General features: G+C 55.4%; 2 protein-coding genes across 6 annotated transcripts in view; both read left to right on the top strand.

Annotated features, from left to right (window-relative positions):
• The window catches only part of TLN1 (talin 1), a 33580-nt gene extending 29245 nt beyond the window's left edge, over positions 1–4335 (top strand). The window contains exons 49-57 of the mRNA XM_043890562.1: positions 1358–1543; positions 1666–1773; positions 2263–2368; positions 2564–2688; positions 2788–2913; positions 3021–3083; positions 3193–3375; positions 3528–3656; positions 3768–4335. Of these exons, the coding sequence (XP_043746497.1) occupies positions 1358–1543; positions 1666–1773; positions 2263–2368; positions 2564–2688; positions 2788–2913; positions 3021–3083; positions 3193–3375; positions 3528–3656; positions 3768–3893 (1152 nt within the window). The 3' untranslated portion in view covers positions 3894–4335. The remainder of the gene's footprint in view (positions 1–1357; positions 1544–1665; positions 1774–2262; positions 2369–2563; positions 2689–2787; positions 2914–3020; positions 3084–3192; positions 3376–3527; positions 3657–3767) is intronic.
• A 5506-nt stretch (positions 4336–9841) lies between these two features.
• TPM2 (tropomyosin 2) lies at positions 9842–17352 on the top strand. Of its 5 annotated transcripts, none has more exons than XM_043890585.1 (9): positions 9842–10193; positions 10642–10767; positions 13649–13782; positions 13881–13998; positions 14093–14163; positions 14302–14377; positions 14874–14936; positions 15104–15173; positions 17209–17352. In XM_043890585.1, the coding sequence occupies exons 1-9, from the start codon at positions 10080–10082 to the stop codon at positions 17289–17291; spliced, it is 855 nt and encodes a 284-aa protein (XP_043746520.1). In that variant the 5' UTR covers positions 9842–10079; the 3' UTR covers positions 17292–17352. The 5 variants fall into 5 exon arrangements, with proteins under 5 accessions (XP_043746520.1, XP_043746518.1, XP_043746519.1 ...); XM_043890583.1 differs by lacking the exon at positions 14302–14377 and adding an exon at positions 14623–14698 and having other exon boundaries at positions 9866–10193; XM_043890584.1 differs by having other exon boundaries at positions 9866–10193; positions 16142–17352.
• The last annotated feature ends 634 nt before the right edge of the window (positions 17353–17986 follow it).

Here is a 17986-nt window from a genome sequence, read left to right as displayed (position 1 = left end):
CTCATCAGCAGTTCTTTTAGTGGTCCCTCCAAGTAGACCTCATTTTCTCATTTCCCATCTCTGCTACCAGTACCTTGTCCAAACCATCATCAGGCCTTAGCTGTATTTATGTGACAGTGTCTATGTAAACTCCCTGCTTCTCCACTCACCTCCCCCTCCCCAGTCAATCCTCTCTACACAGAGGATAATTTTTTTGGGGTGGGGGGTGCTTGTGGGATCTTAGCTCCTCAACCAGGGATTGAACCCAGGGCCATGGCAGTGAAAGTGCTGGGTCCTAACCACTGGACCACCAGGGAATTCCCAGAATAATCTCTTAAAAATATAAATCAGGTTATGTCACTTCAGTGCTTACGACCCTCCTGTGACTGCCCTGGCATCTGTGGTAAAGTCCGCTCTCCTTACCACGGCCTTCCAGGCTCCAGGGCCCCTGCTGCCTTCCCAGTCTCTCCTCACCCTTCTCTCCTCCTGGCCAGGGCCCAGGCCCCTGCATTCTCAGCTCCGCCCACTGCAGACCCTTGTTCTTGCTCTTTACTAGTTTTTTGAACATCTGGCCCCTTCTGATCCTTCAGGCTTCAGCTTAAACATCCCCTCCGCCAGAGGCTTCCTTGACCACCTTTCTGAAAAAGAACTTCTTTTTTCTTTCTCATCACAGCACCCTCTTTTTTTTTCCCTTCCCTTCACAGTGTAGTTTCCCTGCTCGTTCACCTATTTATCATTTGTACCCAAAACCAGAACGTAAGGTCCATGAGAACAAGGACCTTGTCTACCTGTCCCCCACTGCACCCCCAGCACCTCACGTAGTCTCCCACCTAGCTGATCTTCAGTGGGATTGAATTTGTTGGGTGAACACATACAGCACAATATCTTCATGACTTTTTACATACTGTGTAAAAGTCTAAGTTCCTTGTCCTGATATCCAAGGTCCCAACAGCCTTTGCTCTGCCGTCCCTGTACTGGAACATTCCTCAATCCTCTCTCACACTTGACAGCCTGGTTATTTGTGCTCTGCCACTTACGTCAGAGCACTCCTGTTACCCGTATCCTTGAGACCCAGCTCCTTACCCACCTTCGCCACTCACCACATTAAGACTTCTCTTTAGGAATGAAAAGCCAGCGCAAAGGTACTTCTTTAATTTCAAACAAATACACTTTCCTCGATCACTTTAGTCAGAAATGAGGACCAGCTGCCTTCTATTGTATCAGCTGTGAATGTGTGAAAGTCTCCAAGTCTCTACAATAACTCCTCAGTGGCTGCTTGTTGACGGAACACGCAGATGAATGAACCAGTCACACAAGTGCTGCATCATCTCACAGCCTCACTCACTGGGGAGTTTTTCTTCTTGTTCTACCTCAATAGGTCTTCTGCTCCCCAGAGCCACCTGCCAAGACCTCTACCCCTGAAGATTTCATCCGCATGACCAAGGGTATCACCATGGCAACCGCCAAGGCCGTTGCCGCTGGGAACTCCTGTCGCCAGGAGGATGTCATTGCTACAGCCAATCTGAGTCGCCGTGCTATTGCAGATATGCTCCGGGCTTGCAAGGTAGAAATCCCGGCGGTGAGGCCGCAGTGTGCGGCAGCCTGAGGGCAGCACGGTAGGGGAGAACCTGCAGGGACTTGGGAGCTCTCTGGGATCCTCAGGCTGACGTATACTCTGTGCTACAGGAAGCCGCCTACCACCCGGAAGTGGCTCCAGACGTGCGGCTCCGAGCCCTGCACTTCGGCCGGGAATGTGCCAATGGCTACCTGGAGCTGCTGGACCACGTGCTGCTGGTAAGGCGGAGGGGTCTGCTCCTCACAGCGGCCCCCCTGAACGCACAGGCCTCAGGCCCTGCACGCTAACCTGTGGTTCAGATCTCCTCCCCGCCCCACCATCTGTTCCCGAGTCTGTCCTTGTTTCCACGTCTCCCTTCCGCTGGGGCTCCATCGGTCTTAGCATCTTTGGTTCTCCCACTCACCTCCTCCTCTCTTCTTGTCTCCTTTCTTCCCGCCTGATTGCCCCCCCCCCCCCCACCTCATCATCTCTTCTTTCTCCTCATTTCATCCTCCTGGCTCCTTGTCAGCCTGTGAGTGACGCACTGTCTTCACCATGCATGCAGTGTGATGTCTGGCGTGCACCTGGATAGGCTGTGTGCTGTTCCAGGCTGTGGTGTGGAGCGGCCTACGGTGGGGGTGGCGGGAGGGGGCGGGGTCTGCCCTGTTTCAGGGGTCAAGGTAGAAGCTGAGATCTGCTGCTCTCTGCCCCTGCCCCATCTTCCCCAGACCCTGCAGAAGCCAAGCCCAGAACTGAAGCAGCAGTTGACGGGGCACTCAAAGCGCGTGGCTGGATCAGTCACTGAGCTCATCCAGGCTGCTGAGGCCATGAAGGGTGAGGGGCGACCAGGGGCAGGCAGGGAAGGGAAACCCTTGTTCTGGGGAGAGCTCTGCTTCCGGGAGGCTGCTCAGAGATGGCCTCCGCTGAGTCCTCACAGATGCCAGGGCCTGGGGACAGTAAGCACGCTGCCCACTGCTCCTGATCTCCCTGCTCTGCCTTAGCCCCTTCCCTCCTCGCTTCGTCCACCAGGAACAGAATGGGTGGACCCAGAGGACCCCACGGTCATTGCTGAGAACGAACTCCTGGGAGCCGCGGCTGCCATTGAGGCTGCGGCCAAGAAGCTGGAGCAGCTGAAGCCCCGGGCCAAACCCAAGGTCAGCCCTGCTCCCTTCTCCCCTCCGCTCAGAATGTCTGCTCCTTCGGCCTCCTCTTACTCTGCATCTCTCTCTGCCACTTCTCTCTCTTTTTTGCAGGAGGCGGACGAGTCCTTGAACTTTGAGGAGCAGATACTGGAAGCTGCCAAGTCCATCGCAGCAGCCACCAGCGCCCTGGTGAAGGCTGCCTCAGCTGCCCAGAGGGAACTGGTGGCCCAGGGGAAGGTAAGGACTTGGATACCAGCAGCTTTGCCTTCCACATGCATGATGGTCTCCTCCGGGAGGCTCTTAGGAGGGCATACGTCTGAGCAGACGCCTGCTCTCCTCCGCAGGTGGGCGCCATTCCAGCCAACGCACTGGATGATGGACAGTGGTCCCAGGGCCTCATCTCTGCTGTGAGTGCATAACTCCCCGTGTGCCCCTCTGCACTTCAGGGACTTGAGAGGCTGGAGAGGGGATGGACCAGGGCTGGAGGCACGTCCTAACCTAATCTCCCTGCCTCAGGCCCGGATGGTGGCCGCGGCCACCAACAACCTGTGTGAGGCAGCCAATGCAGCTGTCCAAGGCCACGCCAGCCAGGAGAAGCTCATCTCATCGGCCAAGCAGGTCGCCGCCTCCACAGCCCAGCTCCTCGTAGCCTGCAAGGTCAAGGCCGACCAGGACTCTGAGGCAATGAAGCGGCTTCAGGTGAGGCCCCCTGGCCCGTCTCTTGTGCCTTGAGCTTCGCTGCTTTCAGCTGTCACCCCCAGCACGCTTTCTGCGAGGGAGATGAGGGCCTTGCTCATCTGGGACCTTCCCAAGTTCTCACCTCACACTGCCTGCTCTCTCTCTCCGCCCAGGCTGCCGGCAACGCAGTGAAGCGAGCCTCAGACAACCTGGTGAAGGCAGCCCAGAAGGCGGCAGCCTTCGAGGAACAGGAGAATGAGACCGTGGTGGTGAAGGAGAAGATGGTCGGGGGCATTGCCCAGGTAAGCTCTGAGGGATGTCAGCAGGGCAATTGCGATGCCTGCCCTGGTTCCCACTCCCCCAGACCCTGAGGCACATACTCACTGACCGAGTCCCTCATCTCTGTCCCTCAGATCATTGCCGCCCAGGAAGAGATGCTCCGGAAGGAACGGGAGCTGGAGGAGGCACGGAAGAAGCTGGCGCAGATCCGGCAGCAGCAGTACAAGTTCCTACCTTCAGAGCTGCGAGACGAGCACTAGACAGCCGTTTGTGTGCGTCACAGACCCAGCCCAGAGACTGCGCCTCACTACCAAAGCCTCCGGGGCTGTCGGGCCCAGCCGGCCCAACCCCAGCACCCCCAAGTGCCTGCCAAGCCCCGGGCCTGGCCCCGCCCAGTCCTGCCGCACGCTCCCTGGCCCTTCCCGGACTCCCAAGTGCCTTCAAGCCCTAGGGCCCCCTAAGTGCCTGCCCCTCCCCAGAGTATTAACGTTCCCAGAGTATTATTAACGCTGCTGTACCTCAGTCTGAACCTGCCAGGGCCCCAGCCCGCGCCACCCTGCCAGCAGCTTCCAGCCAGTCCCCGCAGCCTCCACTCTACTCATCCCTTTTTATACTATCCGCCCCCCACCCCCAACTACCTGTGGGGGCCGGGGGTGTAAGCCCCAAACAGGTCATGCTCCAATAAAGGTGATTCTGCCTGCAGCCTCGGCCTGGCTTCGTGAGGCGGCACCCGTCCCGAGGGCAGGCGGGGAGAGAATGGGGTGGAGTGCTGTGGCCCAGCTCCATGGGCTCAGAAGCCTGCCCCGAGGCCCCTTGCTCCCGCTCCACGCAGAGCCCTAGAGCCCTCCCGGCCAGGAAGCTGCCCGGCGCGCTCACGCTCCTGGTGTCCCTTGCCTCTCCGGCCGCGCCCACGCCACACCGAGTGTCACTTTTCTCTTCCTGGGCGGGCAGCTGCCAGTGCTCTTCGTGGCTACCAGGGACACTGTTCTTCATCACCGCTCACATGAACAAATCTAGTCCCTCACCAAGTCTGAATTTTCAAGAAGCAGCTTTGCTGAAAACAAGCCTATGGATACAAGTGTCTGAGCCTAAGAGAACTATGACCAGATTTGGCTGATGCAGTTAACAGGCCAAAATTCCAACCTGAGGCTGCCTTGGGGAGGCTCAACCGTTGACCGGGTTGGGCGCTTCCAGCCCCTCCCAGGCCTTGCTGCCACTCCTGCCCACAACAGAACCAGAAGAAAAGGAACTGAAAAAGCCAGACCCAAGCGTGAGGCCGCATCAGCGGGCCAGAGCTCCCCTAGCGGCCAGGCAGGTGCTGGGAGCCCTGTGCCAGCTGCTCACCTGGAGGCTGAGTGGGCGAGGTGGGGGGTGCCGTGTGCTTCCACTTCCCCCCACATCTGCCCACGTTGCCCACGCCGCCTGGACCATCTGGCAGCCCTCTCAGCTCTGCCCCTGTTTCCATGTACGATTCTCCAACCAGCCCTATCGCTCAGCATGTTACTTCCTTGCTTCTCCCTCCAAGTAGAACACAAACACCACCCAATCTGCTGCTACTCTTGTCACCTCTTGTCACCTCCTTAAAGGCATGACATCTCTACTCCTGCCCCATTAGAGTCGGTTTAAAGCAGAATGACTCTGTCCTCCCCAGGGTAGCCATAATGGGAGGTGCCAGCTTCCTACTATCATCTGTGTCACCTGTGATTAATTCATTCAATATTTACTAAGCCAGGCCCAGGCTAAGCACTGGAAAACAGAGATGTATTATCACCTCTCTGACGCAGATTGGCAACTCAGTCCGTGTGGCTGTGGCCCCCTAACCCCAGATTCAATGTCCTGGCATCACTGAGGACCTTAGAGATCAAATCCCTTTTACCACTTCCCCAACAAGTGGTAGTCCAGACCGTCTGAACTCCTCCAGCTAAGAGCCCAGACAGCTGCTGACTCCTGCTACCGCTTCCCTGCCATATCCTCAGGAACTGTGACCAATCACGTTCCTCTCGATACTGATGCCTCAGGGAGCCTTCTGGGGAGAGACCCAAATACCTATTAGACCAGCAGTTCTTACAATGCGGTTGACCCTCGGGCCTCTAGGGGTGCCCAGGATCCTTTCAGGGGTCCTTATGGCAGCTTCCCTGGTGGCTCAGTGGTGAAGAGTCCGCCGGCCAATGCAGATGACAGGCTCGACCCCTGGTCAGGGAAGACCCCAGACGCTAAAGAGCACCTAAGCCCTGCACCACGGCTGTCAAACCTGTACCCTGGAGTCCACGAGCCACAGCCACTGAGCCCACACGCCGCAAGTGATGAAGCCCACGCACCCTAGAGGCCATGCGCCACAAGAGAAGCCACTGCGATGAGAAGCCCAGACACTGCGGGACGAGTGGCCCTCGCTCACCGCAACTCAAGAAAAGCCACGAAGCAATGAAGACCCAGCACAGCGAAAAATAAACAGAAAAAAGATGACTTTCATAGTCATACTAAGACATTGTTTTCCTTTTTCAGAGCGTCAGCATTTGCACTGACAGGGAAAGAACATTTGGCGGGTAAGCTGCCTTAGTACAAACCGAGGCAGTAGCCCAAACTATAGTCACTGTACTCGCCACCACCATGCACTGACAATGTAAGACATAAATGCTGGCTTCTTGCTGAAGAATGTCCTTGAGGAAGCAGCAGAAATTATTCATTTTGTGAAATCTTAGTCCTGCAGGAACAAGTGTTTCACTGTTCCATGTGATCAACTGGGGAACATGTGTAGAACTTCTCTGGTGCACACCAAAGTAGGATGGTGTCTCAAGGAAAGCACCTAGACAGTTCTTTGAGCTTAACTAGCTGCTTTTTTTCATAGACCACATTTACCTGCAGGAATGACTGACAGACTTGGGTAGCTGGCAGATTCTTCTCAAAAACAGAACGTGTCACTTCAAGGAAAAGCCTGCCAGCACTTGTTGCCAATGATACAGTTCAAAGTTTCAAGTGAAAACTAAAATTTTAGAAAACTTATATCTGCCACCATGAGCTTTACGGCTTCCCCAAACTTAAAACAAGCTTTTCTGTTGAAACCATCAGGACTTTTTAAATAATAAATAATGAAATGTGTTGACATTTGGAACACCTGCATAGCTCAGTGAATCATTTTCCAAATGACCAATGCATACATGCTGTTACAAAATTATCCCTGAGTAAAAAAAAAATGATCCAACCAAAGTCAATACAGACCAATGGATTTTATTGATACGGTCAGGTTCTTCACTGCAGCTAACCTTTAAGAGAATAGTCAAGTGTTGATGTAGTATCAAAGAATATCCACAATTGCCCAAAAAGGTTACACATGCCATTGACACTTGAACAGCATGGGTTGTTCCATTTATATGGGGATCAATAGATAATTACAGTACTACATGATCAGTGGTTAGTTGAATCCAGGGATGCAGAATCATGTATATGGAGGAAGCAAGCAAATAGAGGGTTAAGGTATGGATTTGCAACTCCACAGACCCCTGTCATGTTCAAGGGTCAGTGAATTCTATTCTCTTTTCCAACTACGTATCTGTGTGAGACTAGATTTTCTTCAAACAACCAACACATATAGCAACAGATAGACAGCACAAGTAGATTTTGAGAATCCAGCTGTCTATTAAGCCAGATATTAAAGAGATTTGCAAAAGTGTAAAACAACTGCCATGTTCTAATTTGGGGATGTGAATATAGTTATTTTTCATTAAACATATGTTAACACAGTAATGGGTTTGTTTTATTTTTAATGAATTAACAAACAGTGAATTTTTTGTTTGTTTTAATATGATAAGTATTGATAGATATAACATACTTCAACAAAAGCTTTTTCAATCTTCAAACCCCACTCTCAATTTCTAAGAGTGTATAGGGTTCTAAAATGAAAAGGTTTGAGAATTGCCCCACTAGACCATGAGTCCTCCACAAAGTATCTTCATGTATTCTGAACCTGGTGCACAAAAAATTCACCTGGCAAATGTTTATCAAGTGCCAACTCTATGCCTGATGCTATGCCACAGTGGGGACTCAGAACTGAAACAGAGTCCCTTCTCTGGAGGGGTCACAGACAGGTGGAGAAGCAAACGGGGACAAGAAGTATAAGGCGGACTGTGATGAGAATGTTAGTTAGGAGCCTGCAGGAAAAACAGGCACCTCTGAGGTGGAGAGGGTGGGAGGCAGGAGTGGACAGAGAAGCCTTCTCAGAAAAGCTGGCACCCAGTCGTCTTTGCAGCCACGGGCAATCAGCCGAGGGAAGGGAGGGGACAGGATGCTAAAAGGTGGCAGCTTTAAGAAAAGTCTGGCGATGTCCCGCTCCGGCACTGACCTCAGCATGAGTGCTACGCAAGTACAAGTCTGCGCCCTGGGGGTGCGTTTGGAAGTGAAAGGAGTTGGTTAGAGCTGAAGCAGGCAGGAGCAAAAACAAAGGGCCTTGTATACCATATTAAGAGATGTGGATTCTTAACATCAAAAGAGGGAGGGCCAAGGGAGGCACTGGCAAGGATTTTAGGGTCCCACTCGCATCAACTTTATTTTATTTTATTCCCATCAACTTTAAAAAAGATTTTTCTGTAACAATGTCAGGAGAGTTGGGGAACCAGGAGCAAGACCACAACAGACTCAGGCAGGAGGTAATACAGGCCCAAGGCAACCCCAGAGAAGTCTGAGGAAGTCTTCCTCATCTGGAGGAAGAAGAACCTACAGGATTAAGGGGATGTGGGGAGTGAGGGACAGAGGAGCTCTTAATGACTCCCAAGGGTTTGACCCTGGCTACAGGGTGGCTAGAAGCGACTTTTTAAGAGTTTGGGGGAAACGGAGTCAGTTTAGTCCATATGCAGCAGCAGCGGCCTAAGCAGATCTATACATTTCCCCGCCCCCTACCTCCCCGCCCTGACCTCGCCCAAGCCGGGGACCCAGGGTTCCCACGGCTTCCACCCCACCAGCAAAAGCCAGGCCTCCCACCCGCCTGCCCCTGGGGAACAAGGCTTCCTCCGCCTGGTCCCCCCCTCCCCCCTCCAAGGCAGCTCTCCACTTCCTCTCCACACACCCCCCCCCACCCCACCCCGAGGAAAAAACGAAAACAAAAACAAACAGCTTCACGCCCGTGCCCCAGATTTCCCGACCCTGGGCCCCGGCTCCCAGAGCTGTTTGTGGCGCCCGAGGTCAGTGGGGGACATCTCCCCCCACCCTCGGCTCCGGACGCCCAGCAGCTCAGAACTCTTACCCTTGCCCCTGCCTTCCTCGCCCCAGCCTGGCCCCGCCTCCCCACGGGAAACATCCCAAAAAAGGGCAGAAAAGAAATTTCAGCGTAAAGTTGGCTCACAAGGGAAGAGAGGAGAGTCCGCCGGGAGAAGGGGAGGAGAAGGGAGGGCGCCCGGGGAAGCTAGGGGAAAGCGGGGGTGGGTGGGGGTGAGTGGAGGGCGGTGGGGCGGGGGAGGTCCCCAGGAGGGACGCGTCCCGGGTGGAGGTGGGGATGGGGGTAGGGAGCGCGCCGCGTCCTGCCTGGCAGAAGCCACGTGGAAAATATGCGGGGCACGTGGGGGGCGGGGCGGGCGGGCATGGAGCTGGGATCCGAGGCTGGTCGACAGTAGAGCAGGGGGTAGGGGCTGGAAGCGGGGAGCGAGGGGAAGAGAGGTCAGGCCCCCCTCGGTGACAGCGAACCCGGCCTCGATCAGCACTGCAACCGGGTTTCTGGGCTCCCCTCCTGCCTCAGTTTCCCCAGGTCCCTGGTGAGACTCATCGCTGTCACTGCCGTGTCGGTAACGCGAGGCCAGAGTCTGGAACTCAGGGTAAACTGAGGCACTAAAGCGGCAGAGGAGCCCCGCCTCCCAAGAGACATTTAATCCGAGGGGATTTACAGGAAACTTCTAAATTAAGGGCAGCGGCTGCTGCAGTTGAGGGGGGGACACTCTGCACTCTGGTCCCTGTGCCCGGGCAGCTGCCGTGAGCTCAAGCCCCGAAATAGCCCCAGGGGCCCCAGCCGCAGCTGCCATGGGGCCGCGCTGTCACTCAGGAGAAGCGCGGAGCCCCCAGCCCCAGGGTCCCCTCCCCTCCGCCGCCGCTAGTTTTTTCAGCGAACTATCCATCTACTTTCCCTTCCGACGGCTGCGGGCGGGGTGGGGGTGGGAAGGAGAGGGGTGGGATGGAGGCGAGAGGCGGGGCCCCGAGGGGGCGGTCCCCAGGGGGTGGGCGCAGGGGGTGGCCGCGCCCCCCGACCCTGCAGTGCTTCTGCCCCTACAAGGTTTGGGACGCAGTGGGGGAGGGTCTTGGCCCCCGGCTCCGCCCGGTCCCTCCCCGCCTTTTAGGCGCCCGCGCGGCAGGGACATCCCAGTCCCGCTTGGTGCTCCTCGCCCGCCACCCGTGCGCCCAGTCCGCGAGGCCAGCCCAGTTCTCCCGGTCCGCACTGCCCGCCGGCCGGCCCGTCCCCCACCGCAACCATGGACGCCATCAAGAAGAAGATGCAGATGTTAAAACTGGACAAGGAGAATGCCATCGACCGCGCAGAGCAGGCCGAGGCCGACAAGAAGCAAGCTGAGGACCGCTGCAAGCAGGTGGGGGGGTCCCAGGCCCGGCGCAGCCCCCGCCCCACCCCACAAAGAGGGCAGGGTCGGCCCTGCCCTATGCCCCCCCAGCCACTGGCCTGCTCTCCAATGCTCTCTACCGTTCAGCGTGGGGGCTGCTGGGCCTTCACAGTACCCTGGAGGGTCCCTCGCCAGAGCCACACTTCATTCCACCCACCTTAGCCTGGGGAGCCCCAGTCCCCAGATTTCCACTCTTGCCCTTAGGGAGCCCTGATGGGCCTGCTCCTTGGGGCTGGGAGCTTTCTCTCTACTCCCACCAGGTCCCCACACACCCCTGGCTGCCCTGTACCCCGCTGTCCTCCGATGTCCCTCTTCCTCTCTGACAGCCTCTAAATATCTCAGTACCCCCTCACACACACCCCTGACTCTGGCCTGGGCCTGGGCCTGGGCCTGGCTGACTGAGGTTTTTCTCTCCCAGCTGGAAGAGGAGCAGCAGGCCCTCCAGAAAAAGCTCAAAGGGACGGAGGACGAGGTGGAAAAGTATTCTGAGTCAGTGAAGGATGCCCAGGAGAAGCTGGAGCAGGCTGAGAAGAAAGCCACTGACGTGAGTGTGGACCTGGGCTGTCGGAGAACTAGTGCACTGCCAGGGGTCCCAGACGGGGATGGAGGGGACCTTCTTCACCAGGGCTGAAAGGGTTTCCTTGCAGGAACCCAGGCTAGAGCAAGCTAGCACAAATAATTCAAGACAGTGGGTAAATCAAAACCACTTACCACTTCCCCCAAAGGACATAGCATTGCAATTCCGTTGGCTTCCAGCTCTTAGAATGTACAGTGATCAAACAATGAGTCATAGTGGGGGTGGGTGGTACAAGAATTTACCCTCCACCTCAACTAATCCTCCAGTTGAAAATGGAGAGAAGACTGCAGCTACATTTTGGGGGTGTGGGCTGTGGGTGTAGGTGCTGTGGGCAGGGGGAGAGAAGACGAGTCCAAAGATGGGCCCTGACTTGAGTTACACCCGTGGGGGGCCATTAGAAATTCCCTGGCCTTGACCTCTGGCTCCAGTGGCCCTGCTGTGCACTAGGGCCCCAGCTCAGGTTCTGTCGCTCCCTTATTTACCCTCATTAAGCTGTCAGCCTCAAGACCATGCCAGGCCACAGGGCAGAGGGACAGGGCCACAAATGCCAGGGCAGCCACCTTGGCAAGTCCTGCTCACTCTGAGATTTCTCTGCCCACCCCACACCTAACCAGACGTCTCTACCTCCTGCCAGTCCCAACCCCCACCTTGAGGTAGGAGAATGGCCATAAGACTTTGGACCTGGTACTTTCTCTGCCTCCTGTTCCCCATTTGCCTTCCACCCAGGATTAAGGTTAAAATGAGGCTTCAACTTGGATGGATGGGGGGATTAGCATAAGCATGGTCTGAACATCCAAGATCAGAAATGATATTATTGTTTGTGTTGACCATTATCCATGTTCCCCATCCCCCCCTGCCCCCAAGGCTGGTTTCTCTGACCTCCAGTCTTTGGTTTTGGGTCTTCACCCACCCTGGCACTTGGAAGGGAACTGACCTGCAGCTGCTGGTGAAGGCGACCCTGGGCATCTGACACTCTATAAATAACTACGGCCCAGTGCAGCTGGAGGCAGGACTGGAAACCCAAGGAGCCGGGTGGGGGCTGGAGAGGAGGAGGGGAGGACAGGGACAGAGCTGGGGAAGCAGGGCAGCAGCGCCAGGAGTGGAGAGGAAGCACTGCCCAGACTTATTGTATGACCTTGAACACAGCGCTTAACCCATGCACTGCCTCAGTCTCTCCTTCCTCTCTTGCTTCCCGCTTGTGCAATGGGGATGGCACTGCCTGTCCTGTGGCTAAGAGAGCAGCATCCATAACTGGGAAGAACTCGAGAAGCACAAAATGCCAGAAGTCAGTCCTGTTCTGCAGGCCCCAGGACTTCCCAGGTTCTCCAGAGTCACTTGTTACCCCATGACCACAGAGAGAGTTTCCCTTTTATAGTCTCACCTCTCTCCAGACCTCCAGGATTCCTCAGAGTCATTCTTCCCAACCCCCAGTGCTGTCCCCAGAATCCTTCCACACTGAGTCATCCGGCCTTGTGCCCAGGATGGGTTCCTGTCCCTCTAGGTGGCCTTCAGCACCTGGAGTGTAAGGGCAACACCACTTTCTACATATGGTGTTGTTTCCCCTGTCCTACCCCCAGCGCTGCCACCGTCTCTCCCCGCTCCCTCTCTTCTTCCCCTGCACTGGTCCCTTCTTTCCAGTCCTGAACCTTAGCGTCTCTATGTTTTGTCTTTGAGGGAGAGACAAGGGATGAGCTAACGTTTATGGGATGGGGACTCTGCAGGCACGTGCTCGAGTGCTTTCTCTGTGTTGTTTTACTATTTCCCAAGATTGCTCATCATCAGAATCCCTTGAGTGAGTGAGTGATGCTCGCTCAGTTGTGTCTGACTCTGCGACCCCCTGCCAGGCTCCTCAGAATCCCTTGAAAGCTTAAAAAAGAAAAAAAGAAGGATTTCCAAGCCCCTGCCCTGGAGATCTCAGTTCAGTGGCTCTAGCATGGAGCTAAAGAACCTGGATTTTTTTTTTTTTTAACCTCTCTGATGGTCTGTTACTAATCCAGCATTAGATGCACTTCATTATCTCAGAACATTCTACAAAGGAGGAACCAAGGCTTAGAGAGACGAAATAAGTTACCCAAGGTCACACAAGTAGCTCAAAGACAACAGTCTCACTCAGAGCGGATGCTCTTAACACCAAATTGCACTGCTTCTCTCCTTTGCCTTTTTGGGATCCTTCTTTGCTCCGTCCTCTTTTTCTCAAGGTATCATCCATTTCTATGGACCATCTCCAAAACCTCCACGATTTTGCCTCTATGTTGCAGGGTCAGTGGCAGATCTGCCACTCACGCTGCCCTGGCACTGCCCCCACTTGCATCCAGCACTGGCAAAGAGCCTCTAGCTACAGCCCTGGGTTCCTTAGCCAGACTTGCTGCCTAAGCCTCCTGCTGTGAGTCTGCCCGGCAGCCAGTGACATCACAGAGCGTGATTCTGTGATTGGCGGATTTTAGCAGCACTGTGGCCTGGTTGGCCTGATTCTTTCCCACCCCTTGCCTGGGCCAGACTCCGCTGAGGAGTCAGGGCTACCTCAGACCTGATCCCAGCAGTTGGAGTGCTCTCAGACAGGACGCGGGGGATTTGTGTGCAGATATCCACTGGAGACTATGCACAGTGCTAGAAGAGGCCCTGCAGCAGGGGAATGGAACTTGTCCAAGAGTGCATGTTTTGGGCTGGAGCATAGGATCTGCCAAGAAGATGGTTTGGTGAAAAAAAAAAAAAAAAATAGGTTGAATGTCTGGAGGCCAGAAAGCTTAGCTTTGTTCTGACAAGCATAACCATAACCATCCTCTGATGCCTCTCTGGTCCTCATCCAAGGCAGACACAGCCTTTCTGACCTCTGACCTTTGACTCACAGGCTGAGGCAGATGTGGCCTCCCTGAACCGCCGCATCCAGCTGGTAGAAGAGGAGCTGGACCGGGCGCAGGAGCGTCTGGCCACAGCCCTGCAGAAGCTGGAGGAGGCTGAGAAGGCAGCTGATGAGAGCGAGAGGTGGGCAGGGGTGTCCTCAGAGCATGGGGCAGGGAAGGAGCCGGGAGCCTGTCCCTGCTGGTCCTAACTGCACCCCCACCACTCACCCTGCCTCTCAGAGGAATGAAGGTCATCGAAAACCGAGCTATGAAGGATGAGGAGAAGATGGAGCTGCAGGAGATGCAGCTGAAGGAGGCCAAGCACATCGCCGAGGATTCGGACCGCAAATATGAGGAGGTGACCGCCCTGCCCCACTTTGTTCTCACACCCGAACCCCAGACACCCCCAGTCATTCACCAGGGATCTCCTCCTCGCTCCCCCATCCCCACAGGTGGCCAGGAAGCTGGTGATCCTGGAAGGAGAGCTGGAGCGCTCTGAAGAGAGAGCTGAGGTGGCTGAGAGGTAAGGACACCCCAGGGTGGCAAGTGAACCTTGGCCTGAGCCCAGGCTGTGGGGCAGTCTGTGCCGCGGGGAGGTGCTTCCCCAAGCAGGGGACCCCAGGGACGGGTCTTGCCTCTGACCCCTGCCCGCTGCCCCCAGCCGAGCCAGGCAGCTGGAGGAGGAGCTTCGAACCATGGATCAGGCCCTCAAGTCCCTGATGGCCTCAGAGGAGGAGGTAGTCACCTCTCTGGACCTTTCTGGCCAGTGGCACCTTCTCTCGGCTCACCTTCCCCTCCACCTCAGGCTGCGCTCTCTCCACCTGCTGGGGGTCGGGACGGGCCTGGGGCTTCCAGACTCTGCCAGCTGTCACTCTCACGACTTTGCTCTTCTCTTCTCTCCTCCACCCCTTCCCCGCTGTGCCCCCTCCACCGCTCCCCCACTGCGCCTTCACACCCCGCCCTGCCACACACCCCCCTGCAGTAAATGTGGGGACCTTGAGGAGGAGCTGAAAATTGTTACCAACAACTTGAAATCCCTGGAAGCCCAAGCGGATAAGGTAGAGGGCGCAGAGGGGCAGTGAGGACGGCCCTTCAGGGGAGGGAGGCCACGGGCCAGGCGGGCGGGGCGCGGGGCTCCATGGAGACAGGACCAGAAGTCGCCTGTGGGGCTCCGTGGAGAAATGAAGGCTTTGCGGGGGTGCTGTACTGATGGCCTGTGTCTGTCCCTAAAAGTATTCCACCAAAGAAGATAAATATGAAGAGGAGATCAAACTGCTGGAGGAGAAGCTAAAGGAGGTGAGAGTCCTTCCAGTCCGAATGGCCCGCAAGCCCCCCAGTCTCTACCAGAGACCTCCTGTGGCAGGGAATTGGGCACAGGGGCGGAACAGAAGGTTGACTTAAGTGATGGTGTCTGGGAGGGCCTACATTTCTGTCATTTTTCCCCATCTTGCCTTTACACCCAGGCTGAGACCCGAGCAGAGTTTGCCGAAAGGTCGGTGGCCAAGTTGGAGAAAACCATCGATGACCTGGAAGGTAAAAAGTATATTCCTCTGTACCCCCGAGACTTTCACAATAGGTCCATACTACCCATGACTTACCTTCCTATCCCATGAGACTTGCCAGCAGTAAGTTAGGACTGGACCCCTCTAGGACTCCACAGGTTTTGGCAGTCTGTACCTCCCATCCAAGTAGATAGATGATGTAGCCCCATCAACTCCAGTGCTTCGCAAACTTGAGTAGGCATGAGAATCCCCTCAGAGAGTTTTTAAAAAATACAAATTCCTGGGTCCTGCTCTGAAGTGACTGCTGACTTTGGACTGAATCTGTGTCTAACAAGCGCCCTGACAATGCAGATGCTGCTGGTCCTCAGACCACACTCTGAGTAGCACTGATCTAGATAACATTGTCTCCAAGTACAACACCCTCTTTATTAAATAGAGAGCTGTTTGGTTTAATATCTAGGTTTTTGTGAAAACATTAATGGAAAATACTATTCTAAGCTAGATTTGATGAAAACAAATATCTAGGTATTTGCTAGTCTGTAGCTACTTCTCACTCTTATCAACAATGTTGTGCCTAAAACTGTCTTTCCCTTTTATTTCACTCCCACATCTCTTGCTTCCAGCCCTCTCAGGCAAGCCTCAATTTTCTCTCCAACTTTAGGCCTTTCTAGCTTGAGTGTCCTCCCTTTGAAGCAAGCACTCCTGCTTATGCAAAGCACGGTGCCCCCAGGTCCCTGGGGGGAGGCAGGAGCTCCTTGGGGAAGCACCAACTTGGGGTACAGAGAAGGACAAAAGACATAGGGGTACAGAGAGGCGAGGAGGGGGCCCTGATGGCTGTCCAGCCTGTTCTCTGGCCTGTCTCCCTTATTCCATCTTCACCCACCTCTCTCTCTGATTCTTGTTCTCTCTTTCCATTACCCTCTGTCCTTCCACTCCGCTTTCCCTCCATTCCTTCTCCCCACACTCCCGCCTGGCCCCCCTCCCCTGGACCCCCACCAGATGAAGTCTATGCACAGAAGATGAAGTACAAGGCCATCAGTGAGGAGCTGGACAACGCGCTCAATGACATCACCTCCCTCTGAGCCTCTCACCAGTGCGGCCCGCGGCCCCCTCTCTCTTCTCCTTTCCATTCTCTCTCTGGGAAGCAGGGCCAGCAGGAGGAGCAGAAATTGCCAACACTGCACAGCCAGGCTGGGTGCAGCCTAGGAGAGCCCCCGCCACATCCGCTGCCCATCCTGGCACTTGCTTCATCCTTCTATATCCGTCCACTCCTCCCTCTCCCCGCCGGCCTCCACCACTCTCTGCTGCTTAATAAACTCCATTTGGTCTCCACGCTGTTTTCCTGCCCTCTAAAGAGCACTGGTTCACTGCTGAGACCCTGGCTCCTATGGGCACCCCTAATCTTGTGACTCCCTCCCACACTGAGCTCACCCACAAAACACTGAGGCCCACCCCAGAACCCCCTCTGCATGAGTCTCACTGCTGCATGTGGGCACGTATGACTGTGTCAGTCACTGCGGGCCCTCTGGTGCCTCTGAGATACACGCCCTTCTGCAAACCCAGGCATGTCACTGCCCTTGGAGTGCTCAGCTGAGATTCCAGGATATAAAGGAATGGCTGGAAGGGGAATGGGCTGCTGAGGTGCAAGGGAGGGGTGCAAGGTTGTGAAGGGTCCGGGATGACGTCTGGAATGACGCTGGATGCCAGCAACGTGGGGGCTTTTCGCTGCAGGTCTGTTTTCTGCCTCGAGTTTGTCTATCTGTCGGACACTCCCTTTCCTGACTCAGTCTTTGTCTTTCCTCCTGTTTCCAACTCTCTTGAACCTTCTAAAAAAGGAGGGTAAATTAGTTTATGACTCGGGCCTTCCCATTTCACCTCCATGGCCCCGAAGCCTTGAGTGAGGCATCCCTGTCTTGGTCAGTCCGTCTCTCTGTCCCACCCAAGGGGTCCTCAGATCCCTAAATGTTTGTGTTTGTCTGCCTCCAACCCACTCCGTGTCTGTTCGTCACACCCCCTGTCCATGCCTCCCCACCCCACCCCTGCTCACGGGTTGCTTCCCCTCGCAGAGACCTTGGCCAGTGCCAAGGAGGAGAACGTGGAGATCCACCAGACCCTCGACCAGACACTGCTGGAGCTCAACAACCTCTGAGGGCTGGCCCTGCCCCAGCCAGGCTAGCTGCCACCCCACCAATAAATGGATGTCACCAGCATTATGGGGCCCTTTAAGCCTTTCTTGGGTGTTGGCAGTGGTGGTGGTAGTTTTCCAAAGTGGAGACGGCGGAGAGGATGCCTCAGGGGAAGAGTGAAGTGGGAAGGAGCTCTGAGTGAGCCCGAGGGATGGGGGCATGAGGGTCACCGAGGAGGGGTTGTGAACAGGCTGTGTGGGGCAGAGGAGCCTGGCCCTTATTCCCCACAGGGCAGAGGAGCTGCCGTCAGCGGCACTGCCCCATTCCAGCAGGTGGCTGGGCACAACACAGCTGGAGGCAAAACCACAAAACTACATTGGTTTTACTTGAGCAGGGTGAAAACCCAGAGCCTCACTGATTTTAAGCCTAGAGACTGAGCCTGCCCTATAGACAGACAGACAGACACACACAAGGTCATTCCAACACTAGGTCATTTCTGCCCGCTTCCTGATGACATCTATGTTAGGCAGACTCCTGCTGCCTCATCAAAGATGTCCACACCCTAGTTCTGTGAAATGTCACCTTACATGGGAAAAGGGACTTTGCAGTCAAGTTAAGGATTCTGAGGTGGGGAGATTATTCTAGGTTAACTGGGTGGGCCCAACATAATCACAGGGGTCCTTATAAGAGGGCAGCAAGAAGGTTCAAAGCAGTTGTA

The sequence above is a fragment of the Cervus elaphus genome, chromosome 29 (assembly GCF_910594005.1).
Source record: "Cervus elaphus chromosome 29, mCerEla1.1, whole genome shotgun sequence".
NCBI classification, from domain to species: Eukaryota; Metazoa; Chordata; class Mammalia; order Artiodactyla; family Cervidae; genus Cervus; species Cervus elaphus.
Note: the sequence above shows the minus strand (reverse complement) of the source record. Positions and strands in the feature narration are given on the sequence as shown.

Coding starts and splice junctions, on each gene's coding strand:
- TPM2 (XM_043890585.1), top strand. CDS start 10,080: ATGGACGCCATCAAGAAGAAGATGCAGATGTTAAAACTGGACAAGGAG. Junction 10,768..13,648: donor CTGAGAAGAAAGCCACTGAC/GTGAGTGTGGAC, acceptor TTTGACTCACAG/GCTGAGGCAGATGTGGCCTC. Junction 13,783..13,880: donor GCAGCTGATGAGAGCGAGAG/GTGGGCAGGGGT, acceptor CCTGCCTCTCAG/AGGAATGAAGGTCATCGAAA.